General features: G+C 37.7%; 1 protein-coding gene and 1 long non-coding RNA gene across 3 annotated transcripts in view; one reads left to right on the forward strand and one right to left on the reverse strand.

Moving 5' to 3' along the window:
• The window catches only part of LOC103474817 (uncharacterized), a 25614-nt gene extending 20228 nt beyond the window's left edge, over positions 1-5386 (reverse strand). Inside the window, exon 1 of the long non-coding RNA XR_535236.2 lies at positions 5212-5386. This is a non-coding gene — a long non-coding RNA (uncharacterized LOC103474817). The remainder of the gene's footprint in view (positions 1-5211) is intronic.
• Positions 1-23135, forward strand: part of lsamp (limbic system associated membrane protein) — a 761955-nt gene that overhangs the window by 396211 nt on the left and 342609 nt on the right. The window contains exon 1 of one of the 2 annotated variants that reach the window (XM_008426059.2): positions 17448-17668. The exons of the other annotated variant lie outside the window; for it this stretch is intronic. Within the exon in view, the coding sequence (XP_008424281.1) occupies positions 17605-17668 (64 nt within the window). The 5' untranslated portion in view covers positions 17448-17604. Of the gene's footprint in view, positions 1-17447; positions 17669-23135 lie in introns of those variants that run through there. 2 annotated transcript variants of the gene reach the window in all.

The raw sequence follows: 23135 nt of genomic DNA on the forward strand, positions 1-23135 counted from the left end.
CCCAGTGACTCATTCATTCTTTGGTTATGTAGTGACTCACTCATTCTGTGATTATGTAGCGACTCACTCATTCTTTGAGTGCGACTCAAAGTACGTAGCAACTCATAGTGACTCACTCATTCTTTTGTTACGTAGCGACTCACTCATTCTTTGATTACCCAGTGACTCATTCATTATTTGGTTATGTAGTGACTCACTCATTCTTTTGTTACCCAGAGACTCACTCATTCTTTGAGTGCAACTCAAAGTACGTAGCGACTCACTCATTCTTTGGTTACGTTGCGACTCACTCATTCTTTGGTTACCCAGCAAATCACTCGTTCTTTGATTACATAGCGACTCACTCATTCTTTGATAACGTAGTGACTCTCTCATTCTTTCATCGCCCAGTGACTCATTCATTCTTTGATTATGTAGCAACTCACTCATTCTTTGATTACATAGCGACTTACTTCTTTGGTTACCCAGTGACTCACTCATTCTTTCATTACCCAGTGACTCATTCATTCTTTGGTTACATAGTGACTCACTCATTCTTTGGTTACGTAGTGACTAGGGATGTGCAGATCAGGTTTTTTCCTGCCGATACCGATTCCGATCACCCATGAGGGCCGTTCACCAATACCAATTACATAATTTTTTTTTTTTTTTATCATAAACACTACTGGTCATATTATGTGGAAAAAGGAACCATGAATTCACCTTAATTTAGACAAAAACTTGTTTTTAAGCCATTATTTTAGGAAGGCGGCGATATGCAACAAGACCCAAAGTATTGGATCTTTAGTTTGGTATATTGGATCTTGCTTGCATAGGAGAGACTGACTGTGCCTCCCCCTCAATTTGTTCCGATGTATACTGCAAGCCAATTTGAAAGCACTATGCCACTCACATTTCTGCAAACATATGTACATGCACAAGGACTGAGGACAGGCGGTAGTGTGGTGTGGCTCTCTGCTGCGACTGCCTTACATCTCTGCTGTCTCGGTGGGCAGTGCTGGCGTTAGTACAACATTGAAATGTCTGGTGGCAGTATGGCGGTGGACCAGTAGGGAAGGGCGCCCCTCTTGTGTCATGAGTCTCACAGCTCTGCAGATAATGCTTGAGTTTCTGATTCCATGTGATAGGGTAAGGCTTAACTTGCCAGTGATTGCAGTCACTGCAGATATGTTTTGATTATATATTATGTGAGTTACATTGTGTCAGAGACAGCACTTCTCTCAGAACATTAACTGGGTCTTTTGGAAAATGGTGCGTGATTAATGGTTTTTACTCGAATGGCACAGCTTTATTAACTGTGGAATGGATGTTTTATTTTGCAAGGCCAAAAGGACATTTCAGTTCTTTCTTAAGACATGGAGGGAAAATTAAATGATGGTCACTTAGCATTTCAAGGGAAAGACAGCATAGGCTTGACTCTGTATCTTATGAAAAGATGGGCCGAATGTTCTGCATGCAGTTTTGCTTCAGATTATTTGAAAATGATCAGTGATTATTTTTTCTCAAAGCCTTGGCTTTTCTGCTGACATCTGGGAAATGTATTTATTTTTCCCATCAAGGTATCATTATCTGTAAACAAACAACACATTTCTGACCCAGCTGCGTTGTTCACTGCCACGTCTAATTGGACATTTCTATGCGATTAGTGGTCATGTGTCTTGGGCATACACTATTTTACTTTCAGTCTAAAGTTAATTCTGATTATGGTCTGTCATGTTACATTTTCAGTCATACCTGTCTGTTACAGCTTCATCTTAATTTATTTCAGTCAAATTTTAATAATAGTGTATATGATTTACTGGAGAAAGAGAAGAAATGAGTGTGTATCAAAGTATAGGTAAAATATTAATCAGTTGTTGGTCATCATATTAATTTAACAACTCTCAAAATATTTTCTCTGTTTCATATTGATAACAATAGGAAGAGAAAATGGAAATGTCGACTCCAAACTGGTAAAAATTCTGACCTTCAGCAAACACTAAGGATTCCTCCTACTGTCCTTTGTTGTACAAGTATCCACTTTCTTCATCTACTTTATGAATGCTTTTTTTTTTTTTGCTAATTGTAACAGCTAAAACGAAGTCAAAGAGCAGGCACTCATTTTTCAAAACAGCAGTCAGCCATTGATTAAAACAGGAAGTTACTATGGCAACAATAATTTAGGGCTTCCTCTTTTCCACAGTTCATGTTCACTTCTATGTAGCTGGGCCCACAGCACTGACAAACACATTTTCTCTCTCATTTAGGATATGTCTAAGCTTTTACCAGCTGAAAAGTGAAATATATGTTTACATAGAATTTTCCATTAGAGTTAGGAGAACCCAGAATGCTCATCACAAATCTACATTAGTTTTGATTTATATGTTTTATCATTCAAATTACAAATTACGAGAAAGGGAGAGAGTCAAACACAGTCAAAGCCTGAGAAAGAAAAGTATATGCAGATTACATTCATAGTTGGTACAATATTTACAAAAAGCAAGCCTTTGGTTTTTGCATCTGGTTGTATTTCACATGTTGGTTTTCATATCACTAGCACACTAAATGATTATGGCAAGACACTATTAAATAAGGAGTGGACAACGAATGTGCCAATCTAAATGCTAAAAATCATTCACAGCAAATTGTGATCAAGATTATGTGGTTGTTTGTCCTGTGTGTCTTTGTGTTGCCCTGTGATGGACTTGCAACTTGTCCAGGGTGTATCTTGCCTTTTGTTCAATGATTGCTCAAATAGACACCAGTAAGGTTTGCAGGGGGTTTAGACAATGGATGGGTGCATGGATGGATCTTTTTCATTTCCATCATGTCTGTGGTTTATCAGATCATCTGTGGCTGTTTGAGATTTAGTTCAGTGGTGTGTTTGATATTATGCTTTCATCTAAAAGACAAATATATTTCAGGCTCTGACCTTATGGTACACACTAAAGTGGATGAGCATGAGTGACCCTGCCTCTCATCCACCGACTGCTTGAGACTAGTTTCAACTCCTGGATGGATAGATAAATAAGCCTCTTATTTATATCTGAAAGCAAATATTGTAGGTCATCCACTGTTTAACCTTTCCTCTTGTCTCCACTGTGCATGGTTTGACAAAAACACATTTGTCACAAATAACATGAAGGATAGTTTATCAGAAGGCCTGGTTTTAACAATTCCGATAACTTCTGACCTCCAAACTACAAACGCAAACTCAGACAGTATTTCATAGCTGACAGAGTTTATGGAATAGCTTCACAGATAAAGATAATAGTTTGTCTCATGTTGGAGCAACAAAGGCATGCAGGCTGAGTTCATATGGTGTCCTCTACTGTTGCCATGTTGCTACAAAGGCAACAAACACAGCTGGATGATAAATGGAAACTTAAGACAAGAAAAGGACACAAAGTGGAATTCTTTCATTTGGACCACACAGGCTTAGTAAGACTGACACTGGAAGATGAAAATGTTTTTCAGTAGCGAGGGTTTACATTGAAGCATTTATGTAAACAAATGTTTTGAACACATTTTTGAAGCAGTTTATTGCAGTGCGCTAAAATGCTGTGCACTTTGTGGCTATTAGTATTTCCTCTGTAACACATTCAATGTCATTTTGTTGAGATAAACACACCGTCTAATTCTCTGCATGTTGTCTCTCAGTTACGGTGATATCTTCTCTGACTAGAATCGTATTTCAATTTTTGTACTGCTTTGAGCAATTTGAAGCAACACATACCTTCACAGTACCCTATGGCTTCATTGTAAAGCAGCAAAAGTGAGATCTATTTAAAGGAAGAGGTGCTCATGTATATGTGCTTCTAGTTTTGATCCCATTTAATGTAAACAACAGAGGGACCAAACACACATTGTAATTTAAGGAGGTGCATGCAGTTTCACAGTTCATATCAAACAAAGGGTTTCATTATTTGTTGTTAGATCAGATTGTTCTAAACACTTATTCAGTAAACTGGTCCAGCCTTTTGTTTGCCTTTATAGTAACTGTTGTGATGAATAAGTAAGTTTGATAACTTTAGTAAGGATTGATATCAGTAAGGATTGATATCAGAAAGACTTGCTAGCGATGTTTGTTTCAAATTTTTTGACACATTAGATCCGTATAAATTTGTAAAACTTTAATTCAGAATGGTTTGATGAGGCAGGACTCATGTACTTTTGAGAGATAAAGTAACTGCTTCACCAAATCAGCCATGTATTTTATTCAAGACCATTTAACTCTAAAGGACAGTTCAAGATTAAGAAAGAGATTCACTACAAAAAAGTCATATCTATTTTCAGATTTAAAAAGTTTTTTTTTTTAATTTAAGCAAGTCCATTTCAAAGTGGAATATTATGTAAAAAAAATACTTCTTTAATTATGTTGTAGTGTTATTTGATCATCAGAAACATGCTTGGAGTGCTGGTTGGGTTCTTCCATGCATTTTTAAGGAATTCTTGAATTCACCATGGCATCCTTCAGAAGTGCCTAAACACTTGTTTCCACAATGTGCCACAAAGTTTCTCCTTGGAGCTGCAGTACCCAGCCGAGCTTCCACCTCACAGAACACTCCTCACCCGCGCCTTTCCCAGCGAGTGGCAGAAGCAATTAGCAAACACCATGTGGAAATGTGAATCTGTTGAAATCATGTGAGCTACATTTCAGTGCATCACTTGTTAAGGAATAAGGCACAGCATTGTTTTGATGATGATGATGATGATGATGATGATGATGATGATGATGATGATGATGAAACAGATGCTTAAAGAAACAGAGGGCAATTTCGAGTGTCAAATTGAAAAGTAAAATTTCTTTTAAGCTATGTTTGATAAATATAGCATTTTATAACATCTGAAGGTAACATAACTACTTGATTGTGCATAATAATATGGAAAATGCATGATATCAAACAAATCCTGTTGTTAAAATCCACAAAATATTTTAAAAACACAGAATATTTTTAGCTCTTGGTGCTTAGAGACATCAGAAGCAATTTCTAACTTCTATCATCAAAAAAAAGCTTTTAGATGTCTACAGTGTGTTTTTTCTTTCTTGCTGCACTGATGAAGAACCTTACCGCCGTTGTATTTTTCTTACCCCTTTCTTGTCTTAGAGGTTGTTAAAAAGATCTGGTGTTTTGGACTTGAATCACATGGCAGCACTTTGCACTGAATTAAACTTTAATTAGACCTGTACTGGGAATATAAACAAACAACACCGACACTTGCTCTGCCCACCTTCCTCTCCCTCATCACTGTGCCTGAGTGTGGACAGGGTCTGCTGCTGTGACCATAAAGGTCATGCTGCCGGTGTTGGTCTGGCCACGCTGTCATGGGAGGCTTCTGAAGGGCTCCAAGAGTCTAGCAAAGGCACAAACAGAAATGAAAGGGGATGAGCCAGAACTGTATGAGCTGCTACCAGATTGCCTGCAGACTTCTTCTGCTTCTGCTGAGTCCTACACTCTAACAAAGGCTTTGAGTTTATCTACAACTTACATTTTTTTAATAATTAGCAATTAGTTTCGTGTGCAAAGGTCTGGTCATTAACCCTTGTAAAGTCATTATTCATTTTCTTCTCTTCCTTCTTTTTCCCTTGACCTACATACATAGGAGGAAGTGAAAAATTAATAGATTTACATAATTTGTTTGGGTTAATGTGACAGACACGCAGCTTGCCTTATAATGAAGTTGCAGATCTTTGCTAAAAAGACTAAATTAATCACTGATGAATATGAAGTTATATAAGGTATATGCATTAGGCAATGTTAGGGATATATGGCTCTGTCTCTTTTCTCTACATCTTTTATCTGCTTACACACACACGCACACCCCCCCGCCCCCCACACACACACACTACTGCACACTTACATAACCATAACATATAGGACTGGCGACAGTCAAATGTAAACATGACTGATTAAGGCAGGCCAACACTCCTTAGAGAGGGTGCAGAATGAGGAGAAAATAAAAGCAGACCTCACACTCCATTCTTTGCTTCACTTGATTGCACCCTTAAGTGTGCTGAGTGGAGCCCAGAGCTGGACGGTAACTCTGTGGCTTTTCCATTTGTATGACTTGTAACTTTTGATCATTTTCGGCATTAATGCCTGTCTTATACTTAGCCAAATCTCATTATTTTTCAAGGTAATGAATCTGAGAGGCTTTGGTCGGGTCCTGAAACTAGGAAATTAACCTGTGTGTTGCACAGAAGGGAAAACGGTGCAGCACAACATCAATATGAAATTAAAGCTGCAAGCAGCCTCAAACGGCCCTCGCAGCTCTGCGTTGCTCGGGCCTATTGGCCATTGCGGGGGTTCCTGCAACGCCGCCCGCCGGCCACTGCAGATGTTCTCGCACAGTTCCTGCACCCGTCCGCCAAGTGATACTCATTGATGCGTTCAGCAGCACTCCCTTACGACGCACAAAAAATGTGGTGCAGATCGGCTGATGCAGGGAGGAGATACAACTGATGGATTAACATAGGGGGCGCAGTGGAGTCAAACTACAATGTAATCCTTTTGGGCTCTTTAGAGGTTCACTAGAGTCTATCTTAAAAAGTTTGGTGCAAATCGGATGATGCATATGGGATTTAAAGACAACCGCATGCTAATGGCGAGGGATTGAAATTTGCCGTTTGGCCACACCCCCACACGGCGCAGCCAGCATTGACAGAGTTCATCAATATGTCATTTTATGCCACTTGGCACAGGATTAAACCCATGTGAATCATAGAGTAAGACATCCAGTAGACAAAACAGGTCACTTGCAGTTGGAAGTGGGCGGGGCTAAAGTGATGTCATCAATCCACCCTTACAATGTTACCAGGACTGGTTTGTAGTGAGACATATGAAGTCTGTTGCAGCTGTGACCTTGATCAATCACTGAAAGTTTGGTGCCTCTATGAGTTTTTGTGTCGCCAATTGACAGTTTGGTGTCACATGGCGAGTAGGCAAACTTTGACCCCAGGCAACCACCTTCAGCATGCACAAAAACTCACCGTTTTGATAACTTTTAATCGGCCAAGCCTTATGAACAATCTGACCAAGTTTGAAGCCGATCTATCAAAATCCCTTTGATCAAATGCGAAGGCTGTAAACGGCCAAAATAGGGTCAAAATTGGAACTTCAATCCAAAATGGCCGACTTCCTGTTTGACTTGCCCTCTGACATTAATTGTATTTTCTGTGCGTCTTGGGGAGCTCTACAAGTGTACCAAATTTAATGTCTCTACGATGAAGTGAGGTCATAGCAGAGGGTATTTTGAAAGTTGCTAGGTGGCACTGTTGAGTCGCTTTTTTTTGCAATTTTTGCGATGACATTAAAATACGTAAATTTCACACAGGCTCTATGCGTCTGCCAAGTTTTATGAGTTTTTGAATATGATAAAGCCCCCAAAAAGTCAATTTATTTGGCGGAAGCATAAGAAGAAGAAACAGTATGATTACAATAGGCCTTCGCAGAGCTTTGCTGCTAGGGCCTAATAATAAATAATACGATTACAATAGGCCTTCGCAGCGCTTCGCTGCTCGGGCCTAATTAGATACCATAAATATCATCCACAACAGAAACTCAGCCACTGCTTCTTCATGCTGTCTTTTTTTGTCAAACTTCTGAGGGTCACAGCTCTATAAAAAAGGAGAAAAAAAGCATCTCTTTGGAAAAGATCAAAGGGAGAATGATGTTTCTGAGTTTTTGCTTTGCTTGAAGCCAAAACTTTGAGCATGTCTGTCTCAATACAATCCAGACAGAATTTGTTTGCATCTTTTCTTTTCTCCAAATTTCTTCATATTTATTCAAGAGTTACATTTATGCTGACTAAGTGTGATGTCTAGGTATTTGTTGGTGTGGGATTTTTTGGAGTGTCTGTAGTGACAAGGCTCCACACACATATTTGCAGTGCCAGGGGGAATCAGCTGCTTGGCATAAAAATCCCACCCCTCTCCCAACTGACTGCCATTACCAGCCTTCAGTCATGGCCATAGACAAGAAGCAGCCTGTTGCAGCAGGGAGCCCAGAATGTTAACAGTGGGGGAGCCAAGAGGTGTAATTTGTTGCAAAGGTGAGATGCAGTTTCAAAAAGAAAATCTTAAATTGTGGAACTTACACAACATTTTTTAGTACACAATATTGTTCTGATTTGCAAGTATCTGAATTTGTATGTCATATATTCTATAACACATCTTGAAAATCTATTATATTCACTTTATTTCACATTTATGTACTACTGTGTGGTGGTGTGTATCTTATAAAATCCCTTTCATTTTGGGAATATGTTATTCTTGGAACTTTGATTCTGTCAAACTGGATTAAATCTAATGAAAAACTGTATGAGAAATTAAGAGTAATGGGAAATTCTAAATTTTCAACTGGTTTTTGGCTGAAATGTGTTGTAGTTGTCCTCTGTCTGGTACTCCAATGTCCAGCGGAAGCCAATCCACCACCACTGAAAGGTGAGCACTGCCTTGATTAGGCTGATGAGCTTTACCTGTGGCCATTTGACCCAAAACAAGGACAGAAAACTGAGGAGATGATGAGAGTTTACTCTGGGTGTTTTGGAAGAAAATTACTTGCAACCAAACCAAAGGAAAACCATCTCTAAAAAAACTGAACTGAAAACCTGCCAGTGGGCTGGCTGCTAAATGAGGTTTTGGGGCAACCATTTCTGGAGGTGTAAGCAAATGGAACTTAAGGTGAGTAAACCACATCACTGTTATCTCATACCTCCTTTAAACAGTCAGTTATCCTCAGTTATAGAAGGCTGAGAAATTTGACTGCTTTTATGTTATTCTTATTTAATCCCATTTTGCTGAACCCTCCAAGTGATTGTTTAAAACTCTGAATGCACATGTAATGGAAAATCAAATCTGCAAACGTAGTCCTGTTAATTTCATTTGGTGACTCCAAGCTTCTTTTTGATGGACAAACTTTTCCAACTCTACTTGGTGTGTCCTGTCCACCACAACTCTACCCCTGTCTTTACGTTACATATTTACGATCAACTGTTCTCCATAAAAAGAAAGCACACGTACTGGAATTGTTTGGATAACCTGAAGTTGGCAAGTAAAATGTTCAATTGTACAAAACGTAGAGAGAATGCTTTCAAAGAGCTATGGGACTTCAATATACAATATTTTGTACCTTGGTTGATGATTACTGGACTGTAAATGCATGTTGCCATTTGACTGCAAAACAGATTAATGTTGTTTTTCATCAGCTTTTATGGTTTTTGTAGCCATGTGTTTTCTGTACCTATTCATAGAATGTTACAAAAAATATTTTATAGTGCAGGCAGTATGGATTTTAAAATCTGTGGTGTTGAATAACTTTAGAAAATGGGTATATTTTGTTAGCTTGACTTTGAAGAAAAAAAACATGTTGACTGGTGAATTAACTGATGATTTGAATTTTACCTGTGTATATAAGAACTGCATATTGCAGCTGTTGCAAAATATATTGTTGTAGCATGTATTACATTTTAATAAAAGTATGCATCTTTATATTCTCATGAAAATGTGCATTTTTATTTGACCTAAACTATGAAAACACAATTTTTCCACATATTTGTATTGATTTCAATGACAATAGTTGTGTTAAAACCACATACACATTAGTTGTGTCAATAAAGACAATTTAATACATCACTGTAATTTGTTGCAATTAATGGGACCTGTGCTTTTATTTGTATTCCTGTAGCTTGTTTAATATTACTCAGACCATTTGTTGATCTCTATAACAGGAAATTGTTGGATTTTAATTTTTTTATTTGTCTTACCAGTTATTTTTAAGTATTGATCATTTTTGATTTATTCAATCTTGGATGACAAAATCTCTTAAAGAACATCTCAGTCAGTTGATTTAAATTGGAATTGGAAAATTTACAATAGCCTTAAGTCATGCACAACACTTCTCACTTGACCAGTGTGACGGTCATTAAATCAATTTTGCTGTTAGGTTTATTTTCTGTCTTGTCTTGAAAAGCAGTATTAGGTCCAGACGGACTGTTATTTATTCTATTTCACACTGTCTGAACTGACTCTTTGAGCTCTGATTTCCTGTCACAGCTGCTTTACTACATCTGTAGTCTCTGAAATGTGACTGTTTTTTAAAGTTAGATTGTGCAACTGTTGCATCACTTTAGGGGGCAGGCACTGATACTCTGATTGGTCACGGCCTGTTCCGTGTCTCCTGATTGCAGTTCCAAGGATGGCTTTACTGATTTTCTGAAGGGTCACCTTTGTTCCTACATTTTTCATTTCTGTGACTGCATGCGATCAGATGTTTCTTTTTCTCCTGTAATTTTTGCCACTTGAAGTGCAGATGGTACATGCAGAAACAAATGGTAAAATAATCTGTCTGTGATTTTTGAAAAGCACTTAAACAAAATTTTGTGCAAATTCCAAACGTTAGGAAGGGCATTTTCTGCTGCCGTCAGTATTTGCATATCAGTCCTTTTGCCATTTGTTGGATCTTTTATAGGCTTTTCTCAAAAAAATATTTTTGTATAGTACAACCATATGTTACCTTGCTGTAACTCTACACATACCTACTGTTTAGGCTGCTTAGGTAGGTATGCATTTCCTGATGGTCCTTGATCCACACTGCCCTGTATGTTTCCCTGGTTTAACACCTGATTAAGATGATTTGAGTTCTGTACAACCTCAGTAAACAGCCATCAATTGGAATCAGATTTGATGAAGCAGGGAAACAATTAAAACATTCAGGGCAATGTGGTTTGAGGACCAGGGAAGAAAAAGCACCTTTGTTGACTGCCACTGAAAAATAAACCGTTAATTTCAAGACATTGCTAGATTTTTCTTTTTTTCCCCAAAAATAAATATAAGAAAAATCCCAAAGCTGACATGAATTAGGAGGCAAGTCTGCATTTCAGTATTCCAGATGCATAGAGAAAGGCAAGTTGATGTTTTGCTTTGAGTGAAGAGAGAATTAAAAACATAGGCTGCTTCCCACAGAAGTTATTTAATGAATCATATCACTAATATAATTGCTATGACTTATTTCACACCATTTTAAAGAGTATTGTGCACAGGAATAAAGTGAATGATGCTTTAAAGTCTCTTCAATTCAACCAGCTCTTCCTACTTAGTGACATTCAGCACTAATGGCTGCCATTAGGCTTTTGCTTTAACTGACAATCTGTCTTTTACATCACTCTGAAGGAATGTATTCCCAGACTATGTCGAAATGTTTCAATTCAGTCACTTTGGGGTTTTCAAGCATAAATATTCCATTGAAAACCATAGCACAGGATCTCCAGTTGATTAGAGATTTGACAAGGCCAAAATCATAGTTGTTTTAGTTTTTTTTTGTTTTTTTTTTGAGCCACTAACTGGTAGCTTTGCTGGTTAGCTTCATGTCAAATGCTGTATTACTTGACCTTGAGATCAGAGCTTTGTTATGGGCTACATATGGGGAGTGACAAATGATGGTGAAAAGCAACCGTTTTCTGCTACTCTGGGTAAACCCAAGACACAGGATATTACAGTGACAAAGTTTTAACATTTTTCATCGTTCTTGCATTGCTGCCCTGCATGTGCACGTCTGCTCATACGACCTCAGAATTTCAAATGCACAAATTCCGGCAGTCGCTTGGCTGGAGGAGGGAAAGCTATTGTGGAGAGTGAACGACGTTACCTTTTCTTCCATCAATTAGCACAAACATTTCAGGTTCCTGAATCAACAGAGCAGCCCAGAATTATTACACTACTATTACCATGCTGATGTAATAGTAGTATTTTCTACTATTAGAAAAAAAAAAAAATAAATTCTGAAATGGTGTTAGTTTTAATGCAGATGTAATGGTGCACAGATTTTTAAGATTTTTTTTTTCTTTTTCCTTGTCAGTTCATATAATATTTTCCCAGAAGGTTTAGGTGTTGTTTAGTGCTGGTTTGAGGCATGACTAAAATGCAGAGAAGAGATTGAGATTGTCATGCATAATTTAATGAAACAAAGAGAACATTTACAGGTCACCGTAACGGAAGAGAGCACAGGCAAGAACATGGAAGGAATGGAACAAACAGGGGAGCTTAAATACTGAGAGAGAGAGGTGAAAGTGACAAAGAAACCAGAGTAGCTAATCATCTGAGAAAGCAGCAGACTGAAAGTGCAGGAACAGGGAAATCAAAGGATAGGAAATGGCTGAGAAGAGGAGCAAGACGGCACAAGCAGAGGAAAAGGTAAGAGCTGAAGAACTTAAGAGACCGAACCACAAACTGACTTGATCAGAAACACTAATAAAAGAAGCTCAAAGCACAACCAATTGGATAAGGTGAACTAACTCAGGAATAACCTAAAATAACAAGAACTAACCAAATAAACGATAAAGATATTAAATGGAAACGGGTGAAAACCGTAATACAAACTTGAGGATCATAACATTGAGAGGTCCCTAAAGGGTTTAGCTTGGTGGGGAAACAGATCTCTGTTTTAGTAAGAAGGTATCATATTAGAGCTATCCCTTTGTGAGGTTTTAAACAGGATGTGGATAATCTAAAACTGAAGAAACTGTAAGAGGAGCAGTTGCCTATTCACTGTACTTAAGCACACACACACACTTTTAACATTGCAACACTTTATGCTCCCCTGAGGCAGCAGATGAATCCAATAAGATTTGTCACAGTGGTTTTCACAGATCATTTCATGGTTTATGTATGGTCTATCTACGTGTCACCAGGGTGGGTTTACACACTATCACCATCTTTGCTTGCTTGGCTTTTTGCATATTTGCTTTCGTTTTTATTGCTGCAAATTTATGAAAATAATTGGTAAAGAGGGTGAAGGACACAAATTTTAAGCTTGAAATTTAGCTTGTAAAAATATGTGAATAGTTTCTGCATTTGTCCTAAGTCATCTTCAGTTTATAGAATCCTCCGAGTAGCAGGCTTTGATTGACGTAGATTGCAGATAAGCTATGCATTATCAATGAACCTTAAGTCTAAGAGCTTTGGAGAATAAGGGGTGTACAAATTATTGATGGGCTTCTCCAGCCATTACAAGGTTTGTCATAGAAAGTCAAAGTAGAGCTGGTGACTTAAAAAAATTCAGTGCAACCGTTGTCTGCACATTTGAGTTTGTCCTTACCAAAAGCAGGTGGAGGTGGAACAATTGTTTTTCTGTGAATCATTTGTGGTAAATGTGGAAGAAAAAGTTACAAGTGACTCCATAACGAGCAGCAGTGTGGGATGTTTGTACAGAAATGAGAGAAAAGCTGTGAATGAGCTTTTATGTGGGAATGTGTGGTTGAATTACTGAGCATGTATAGATCTTTTTTTTTCTTTTTTTTATGTTGATCACCTTTAACAAACAAGTTAGCTATGATATTCTATTATGAAAGTACTTTCTCAAGAGATTAAGAGCTTTCTTGGCTTTGATGGAAGTTATTTTATCAAACACCATCTCTGAGAGAGGCCTTAACAAATTGTATGCTCTGATTGAAAAGTACATCATCTGCCTAACATCCTTAATGTTTAAAAACTTCTCATGGAAATTCTTGTATCAGTGCATGTCTACATGGCTTGACAGCACTTAGTCATTATTTAAATCTTTACACCTGGGACCAATTGTGATGTTTAATTCAAAAGTTAGTTTTTTTTTTCTTTCTTTGCAGTCATCAGTGGAACATGGTGTTCAGTTGATGGGTGTCTGATGTTGAACTGCTCCAAGTGGAGCATGAATTAGTCGGGGTATTTGTTACTTTGATCATTTTAAAGTAAAATGCTGAGTTGAGAAATGCAGTATCACTATAGACGTTGAGCTGATAATTGATTATGGACAGAATTATCAACATTGAATTTATTTTAACTTGCAAGGTGGTCTCATTTCTATGCAATTCTCTGTAAATAGCACAACTGAAACGAACCAACTTTCTTTTACTGGTTTTTAATATTTTTTTATTCATAATCCTACTGAGTTTCTTTAGCCTGACGGATAATCCAGAGAGGGGAGGGAAGTGGATCAGATTGATCTCATTACTGTCACCCTCCTAATAATAACCATAATAAATGGCAACTATTGTGGATAAATGTGCAGCAAATTGGCACATGAACTTTAATGAGCTGTATAAATAGGTTGTATTAAATATTCTTGACCTACATTCAGTTAGCAAATCTTAAAACGGTATCTTCCTACTATGTGAAGCTTTTGAATTAACAAAAAACTGTCAACTTTAGGTACATTTTTCCATTCTCTGTATGGAAAATTTTTTTAAAAATGAGTGATTTATTTAGAGTAATCTTAAAAGTTTACCCAGAAAATGGGAGGTTGTAGAATATTCAATGGTGAATGCACAACCAAGTGAGACGTGTCCATCTGATCCACTGACTACAGAGCAGAGAAGAGACAAAAGAAACGTGGAACCAGGAAAGACTCCATCAGTCTGGGTTTTATCTCATGACGGTTGTGAACTTGGAAACTTACAAGAATGAACACTATGAGCTGTCTTCTTTAACATCAGTAAAGGGTTGTATATTTTTTTTTTCTTTCCACCAAAAAGTGCTTCCTTCATTTTTGCACATGCTCAGTGCATTTGCTTTAAAAATACCTCAATATCATCCCATTTTAATTTCTGAACAAATGTCAGGTAGCTGAAATGAAATACTCAAATATGAGGGGTCAAGGAAAATGAACTCAATAAATGCAGGTGCTACCACAGCAAGCATTGTTTAGTTGATGCAACTCTTAGTAAAGGTGTGAAGCACTTCTAATTCATCACACTGAATCACTTTGTTGTTGTTTTTTTTTTTCAACAAACAAAAAACAGTACTTCACACATTGCAGAGGACTCGGGGAACAGATGAATATTTAATTTCTGCCTTCCTACTCTCCTTGCCTTTACTATTTTAGTCCAAAAAGCAGTTAGATTTATTTTTTTTTACCAAAAATAATGAGCTTAAATATGTCTAAATAACTATCATTTTCTTGCTTCCACAGTTAATCTTTTTTTGTTTTTGTTCCAAACGTCTGAAAGGCATATTTTCAGTTAATGCACTGTTGAATTGGTGAACAATGAGCTTGTGACCTTCTTTTCATTTTCTGACCTGGACTGTGGGTTTGAGAGCTCAGTGGGAAAAGTATCCATTTTTAAATCCGGCTTGCAAATATGACATCAGACAGCTCTGCTGGTTACTGAGAATGTTGACATTAATGCAAAATATGTGAAGCAATTAGTGAAGTGAGAAAATCTCGCGTAATTAGAAGAAAGCGAATCTGTTGCTGCTGTGACGAGGAGGAGGTGATGAAGAGAAGCTCCTTTGGCTCCAACAATACTGCTGTACTGGGGGGTGTCCCGTTTAGTTCCTTTTACATTAAATATTTTCCCGTCTTTCATAATTTCACATCCTCTTCTCCATGCCTTTCAGTATCATGTATAATTAGCTCGGGTTCTCATGTGTTGCTTTGAATTATTCATGTTGAGCATAGTTAAGTTCTGCATGAGGGAGAAATTGTCAGGTAAAGTTGTCACAGTACAATGAAAATGAGTAACAGATTTAGGGGCTTTGGAGAAGTTAAGTTGAGGAAGCTCAAATATTTTTTTAAAGGAGGCAAATATGGTAAATCCTAAAGTTCAATGTCAGTTAAAAACAATCTTCTGCAAAAAAATACAAATTGGCTGTCATATTTAAAACTATACAAGCAGACACTATTTCATATATTATAGCTAATTTGGTATAATTTACATGTTTTAAAAAAATAAAATTTTGGGGGTGGGGGGAAATGCAAATATTGTTTATGCCCGTATAAGGCTCTTGGTCACAGATTTGTGTTCAGCGAGGATAGGTTCTGAGTGCAAGTGAACACACTGTAAATTATTGAAGACAAGCTACAGAAAATCCTCTGACATGCAGCAGGTCTGTGCTCATTAGTTAAAGTTGATGCAGAAACTGAATAATTGCTCACCTTGAGATCTGCTACAGTATGCAAGATGATGTATGCACATCAAACAAACCCATGTATCAGCCAGGAAGTAGTGAGACATTATGTCACTATTTTTGTTTCGTCTTAATTAATTTGAATATTTTGCAGCTGTAAATTGTTTTCTCTTTATATGTAGGATCACTCCTGTTGGTAATGAGCTCCATACTTGTTCAAGCAGAGGCCCACAGTCCAAAGTACTTGAGCTATATCTGAACTAGGAAGTGACGTTTTGCTCTGGTATCATCTCACTCTTTGTTGGAACCACAGTCTCACTAACCCTCAAAGTATGAAGGGAGCCTCTAAGGGGTTTTCAGACCAGAACGCTGCGGATAGTTCAAGTTAATGAGAGCACAACAGTCATAAATCAAATGATCTCAATAGAGTTGAAGATGAAATGCTAAAGGTCTGCTACGACAGGAACCACTGGGATGGAGTCCCCAGAAATAGACGGAAGAGCTCCTTATTTAGGACAGAAACAATCAGCTTAGCGAAGCAGAAACTGGAGCTGCAAAAAACATTAGCAGTAAAGTCTACAAATGCTAAGATAACCTTAGCATTTATTTATCTTATAACCAAATGCTATAGTGACAGAAGCTATATAATTTTTTTTAAACTTACTTTTACATGTCCCATACTTGATCAGAAGCATTTGCAATCATGAAAATAATCAAGAGTGTGGTTCCTCTAAAATAAGGAAAAATGGGTTTTGGGGGTGTAAATACACACACATATTTTTTTCATGTTACTTTGTGTTGGTACATTTTAACAGTTTTAAAGATAATTTGTAATGTTTTATTAGGCTTTCATGTTCCTCTGAAGTGAATCTTATCAACTCTGGAGCTGTTACTATTAACATTTGGTTAAAATAGAAGACTGAAAAAAACACAGGAAAATAAAATTACAATTAACAAATGCATCAATGAGTAGAATATTATACATTTTATAAACGGTACAATTTAATAGTGCTTAAATGTATTATTGGAACTAAAGTGGAAAATACATGGTCATTTATAAAAACAATTGTTGCGTTGTTAGTTTGTTTTTTATTGGACCGTTAATATATTTCGCCTTTTATTTATTTTTTTGTCAGTTTCGGTTCTCCATCGTCTGTGTTAAAGACTTGGAGATCACCAAAACCTACAATGTCAAAACCACTGTATACATGCAGAAAGCTGTTGAAATGGCAGACAAATATCACGTCTAAAAATGGAATGAATCACTTTTATCAATGTCTAAATGTTTTTTTTTTTTTAATTATTTTTATTTCATATACTACGCTTTACACTCGTCTTTCGAGAGATGTTTGATTTGTCTTGCACATAAACTTAAAAAATAGCTGACATAACTTCTCCATATAATCTGCCTCGAGTTATAGGCATAACTGTAACCGACTTCAAGCATAAGCTCAAGAGGGAATCCCTCCACCTCGCCCCCTCACCCACACCTCATCCTCCCTCCCCGTGCAACACGGAACTTATCCTTCTCTCGGTGCGCTCTTCAGCAGGGGTCGCTACTCTCCGTGTGAGAGTAGCAGTCAAAGCAGTGATCGGGTTTCCAGCTTTCATCAGCTCTCCTCAGACTAAGGATTCCTTCCTCCGCTCGGCTTCACCTGCAGCGCGCTCTCTTCTGGAAACTTGCAGCTGGAGACGGAGCTTCGTCTGGAAGAGCGCGGAGCAACTGACCCTGAGAACCGGATACCATGCTTTACTTCTGGATACCCACGGCTTGGCTCACCGGGATCGCTTTCCTCTTTGGATTTCAAGGCAAGGGATCGTTTAATTATTGTCTTCTTAAATGACTTGACAGGGTTTTTTTTCTGCGTAAGTTCAGAGGGAAATAACTACAGTGGATGTTTAAATGTGCGTTTCTCCGTCTGACGCTAACTGGATCTAAGAAGGTAGGAGTATCTTTCTTCCCTGAAAACATCTGACAAGGCAGAAAAGTATGCAGCAGCAGCAGCAGCAGCCGCCGTGAAGCCCCAGACTTCACCCTGTGTGACAGTAGCGCTGTCTTCACTCCACGTTGCTGATGAGTGTAGGGGATGAGCTGCTAGAGGTCTCTGTGTACGGCAGCATTGTGTGACAGAGGAAAACAACACTAGCGGGTGATGGTGCAGGTGACTGTTTCAGCAGAGTTGACTGGGCTCTTGGCTTCAGTGTAAAGCTTCAGATCTGTTTGAATCACTTTGCCATCTTGCACCTCGTTTTGCTCCTTAGAGTCTTAGAGTTATATGTACATCCATTTGGATTGATCACATTAGAGTCGTAGGACTTATTATGGCACAACTTTTTCCAGAGAGTACATACATTTGGAGTGTGTGATTCATGTGGCCCACAAGGGTGTTTGAAGATGACAAGGAAGTGCTGCAGGAAACGGGAATTAAACCTGTAGCAGCCGGGCAACATGATAAACAGAAAAAAGGGAATTCATTTTGAATTCATTACCCCTGCATTTTCCTTTCTACTTGTATCTCAACATAAATGACTGAATGTAAGAGAGTCTACTCTAAAATGAAATGTATCTGTATTTGATGTTGGAGCTGTTACTTGGTATGCTTGGCTTTCAGTTAAATAGTCTGAACACTCTACAACACTTCAGGCTGAGTGCTGGAACAAGAATTGACAACGGTGAACATGATGAGCTTTTTCTCTGCTTAAATCAAGACACATGCTGAGGTGTCAGGAAGAGTGCTCCACAGAGAGACTGTCAGGCTTTCACATCCCATTAATATGTTGCCTTTAGTTGTCCACATGGCTAAACGTGTATTATGATTTGCCACTTTGTGTTTTTGAATGTGTTTAAATTTGTACAGTTTTAGTATAACTGTTAAATGTGAATTTTAGCCTACAAACATTGGTTTCTTGGCAGATGTGTGCAGATGTAAATTTGTTCATTCATTTAGTGCCGTTTGCTGCTGTTCTACTGAAACCAACAACTTATTGGGTGCTGCTTTTCATGATGTCCTGTTTCCCATACAACAGTAAAAATGTACACAAAAAAAGACCCGTGCTTAAAATTCCCTTGACTATCTCAGTTCTTGGCTTTTGTCTCTTATTGTAACCTTCTTCATTAGTTTGCACCAAATGCCACTTCTTCCTCTATTTGACTTGCTTATCACCTGTTGTTGTCGCCTCCTTTTCCTTTTTAACTCATGTTGTTGAATCATTCTCCATCACTCTGATTTAAGTTGTTTCTTTCTATCTGCACTGCTTGGCAAGAGTGTCCACCAAAATAAAAAAATAACACTTGCATTGCACCGTCTTTAGCTTTGATTACAGCCCTGTTCCAGAGTCCAATCTTCATACTCCCTATCAAACTGAAGGCCTTTTTTATCCCGTTAGCCTCAAAGATTTTAGTTTTTCTTGTAGCTACACTGCTATTCATTCTCAGTTCCTTGAGTTTCCTTTGCATAGTTCATTTTCCCTTGCTTTTACAACTAAATGTAACCCAGAGTGGCTGACATTACGTTTTTTTTTTGTTTTTTTTTCATCTACATTCCATCCTCAAAGATGATGGCTCTCCGTTTTCATCAGTTTAATATTGCTTTGGTGAGTTCCTTACCCAATTTTTTAGCAGTTTTTGCAATGTCCTTAGATGTTTTCACTGTTTAATGTGTGTCAGTGGTTTGGCCTTTCTTAAACAAACCAACATATTTTCCGCAACAACACAAAATGACTTTCTACACAGTGTTATAGAAAATGGGAAGCTGATTGCATTAGCTGGGGTTAAATAAATTGTTGCCAGCTGGAATACAAGTACCCATGCTCTAATTATCCAATAGGAGGCATAAAGCTATTTGCGTTGTTAAATCCAAGCTGGCACTTTTTTTTTTTTTTTTTTTTTGCACCTAGGCATTGTATGTTCTCCAACATTTTAGACCCACAACAGAAAGGAAACTAACTGCAAACACATTTTGTATTGTCTCATAGCAGCTGTGATGCCCATATCACTCCAGGCCTACTTTTGAACTTGGAGATAGAAACTGATTTGCACATTTGACCCTCACTGTTCCTGGCTTTTCCCTAAATGTAGCTAGTATACATAAACGGTCTCCTTTTTAAAACAGCATAGACAGTTGCTATTTAATATGAATACTTTATTTCCTTTTTGATACTCCGCACAGCTGCTTCCATCTCAAATATTATCCTATGCTACACTCAGCTTTAATCACACAGGTACACACTTTCTTTCAACCACAAAGCCAGCTGCTAAAGCATAAAAAGAAAACATTACTGGAGTTTTCTGTACTTTTTAGAGCAAATCAATTACAAGGAAAAAAAAACACCTTTGTTTTTGTACCACAATGCAGAAACAGTTTGCAGAAGCATTATCAAGCCTTAGTCTGTATAAAATTTGCAGATCTGTTCTAGTTTTTCTTTATATTTAAACTTGAATGTTTCATATTATGGATTAAATTTTAATCAAATTTATGACCAAAATAAATGCACGCACTTTTCAAATGATTGCTAATGGAAATGGCTATCTCAGGCAACCAGACTCTGTCAGAAAAAGTGATTATCCACCATGCTAAATCATAAATTAGCTCAGTCACAAAAGTATATTGTTCTTTGATCTGACAACATGGAACAAATCTTTTAAACAAGGCAATGGTTTGGGGAATGATTTGTATGTCCAAATTTGTTCCTACTTTCTTTGCAATGTTACTCGGGTTACTCAGTTTAATGTCTTCATTCATGTTTTTTCTTATGCGCCAAATGAATTGGTGTGCTACTGCCACTGTGACCTACAGTCTGTATTGTGGATTTTTCCAGTTTTGGTATAACGTCTTGTCATTATTCTTCCACGATGAAAGTGCTGAGGCATTTGTAAAAATGTAGAAAGTATAGATATTTATCTTAAACTGTAGGGGGGAAGTCATCAGAAAATAAACACTCAAGGTACATATATGAATAATCTATTTAGGTACAGTAATGGAATATTTTTACTTCACTTGACACCTCTGGGTATATTTATGCATATGCTGCCAGCATGTTTCATTTATCATTTATGGCTATGTAAACACATGTGGATTGAAGTCTGGCATCAAAAAAAAAGCTCTCACTGAAGGTGCAGTAGGAGTATTGGTCAGGGTAGATGAAGTGAGATCAATGAAGGGGGAAATTATTTGTTTTGGAAGTTGAAAACCATTGTATTTTGTCCATACATCCATCCATTTTCTTGCACCCTTGTCCCTTAGTATGGTCGGGAGGGGTTGCTGGTGCCTATCTCCAGCTTACGTTTCAGGTGAGAGGCGGGGTACACCCTGGACAGGTCGCCAGTCTGTCGCAAATTGTATTTTGTGGCACTACTCATTATTCTTGCAGGCTAATTTCCTACACATTCTTAATGGAGCACTTGTGGGATTGGCAGCAGAACGGAGACTCGTGCAGTGTGAATCTGGGTTAGTGCATTAATGACTCATCCATACCGGTCACTAAAGAACAAAGAATACAATATAAACCACTGCAGATATCTTCATTAAACAATAAAACAAGGGCTAGCAAAAGCCATCATTGGATAGTTGCAAGGATAAAGACGGCTGACCAAAAAGAACACAATTTTGGGGCCATTCTCCCAAAAAAAAAAAAATAATACTCTCAAAAATGTTCATGGTACTGCTGAGACAAAATTGAAATGTTTGGTTGGATTTGCAATTTCCATTCCATCTAGTATAATAAGACGGCATTCTAGAAAAAAAATAACATTCTTTTGATAATATGATGGTCTGAGACTGCTTTGCTCCTTCAAGAGCAAGAAGATTTGTCATAATTGAAGTTACATATTATGCTCCTCACTAGAACGACTGTATGAAGAATATTCGGCCACCTTAAGATGTAATGCATTTTGGATATATAGCAGGAAGATGATCCAAAGCACATCAACAAGTCCATTGTCAAGAACTATAAACAACAAAAATGCAAACCAATCAAATTTTCACCTTTGCACACCATGTTTGAATTTCTATTGCAATGGTTGAGAATGAATAGAAGTTAGAGTGGAGACAGTGTTATAGGACTTAAGAATTATCACCTTTGGACCTGCGCAAGTGTTTCCCTATTAAATACTTAATTTGCATACAAATCTATTAATCTTTAAGTTAATCTTGCTAAGACAAACACCGTAGATACTTTTTCATACTCAAGTAATGTTTCAGTAAAAGTTTGACTTTTTTTTGGTCAATTAGTAAGTTATGTTAGATCAGGGCACTTACACCAATTATATCTTGGTCAAATACAAGATGGAATAATAGCAATAAGAAGTATGGGGGCGGGGGGCACATTAATAAGGGGTTTGGTTATTTATTGATTGGGTTTTGGTGAGAGACGAACACTGAACTTGGTGATTTGTTTAAAACAAAAAAAACTATAAAAACATGAAGAGGTTTGTGTGGAAATAATTGCAAATTATGTTGAGTTCTTTGCAACTAAAGTGATTTGTTAGAACAAATCACTTCTATCTTGTTAGATATGTTCTATCATGGATATGGTAGAACATATGATAGAACATATCAACTAAAGTGATATGTTCTTTTTTCCTCTGAGTCAGATTGTGTTCAGTTTGGATTTCTCTAGCAGCACCACTATAGATCTGGTCACTGTACAGGAGACGAAGATGGTTGAGTCGGGCTGAAACTACGGATCATATAGTCTCACAGATGAGTTCTGTTTCACATGTGCCAGTTGGCAAATAAGTATGGGCTTTCAAAGTGAGGTAGAGCTACCCCCCCTCCCCCGGTCAGACTAAATTACTGCTATTTCAGTAAACTTTTTACTGTTTCTATGTTGTGGGATTTAGCTTCTTTAACTGTCAGTTGTCTTATCTCTTATATTGCCAGTGTCCAATTTCCAATGACCAAGATTGGCCTTACCCTTCATGATATTTTTCTCATCCAGCCATTGTCTAGGTCAGCTTATCTTTGTATGATAATGCGTGTGTCCATAGAAGTCACTGGGCAACAGGCGGGTTACACCTCGGACATGTTGCCAGTCAAACACGGGGCAACAGTGAGCTCAAGTGCTCCCTTATGTTTGTTGTTGATCATGTACTTCACAGTGTTTCTCATGCTGTAAAAGCAGCTGCGTCTCTTCACATTATGAATATGTTCTTTTGTCCCGGGTACATCCCCCAGAAGAACACAATTGTTCCTGGCAGTTTATTGTAAACACTGCGTTAATTCATGCATCAAGCTATTATTGATCCATACGTCCTAAGCCAAATGTAGCAGGACAT

This window comes from Poecilia reticulata, linkage group LG13, assembly GCF_000633615.1.
Source record: "Poecilia reticulata strain Guanapo linkage group LG13, Guppy_female_1.0+MT, whole genome shotgun sequence".
NCBI classification, from domain to species: Eukaryota; Metazoa; Chordata; class Actinopteri; order Cyprinodontiformes; family Poeciliidae; genus Poecilia; species Poecilia reticulata.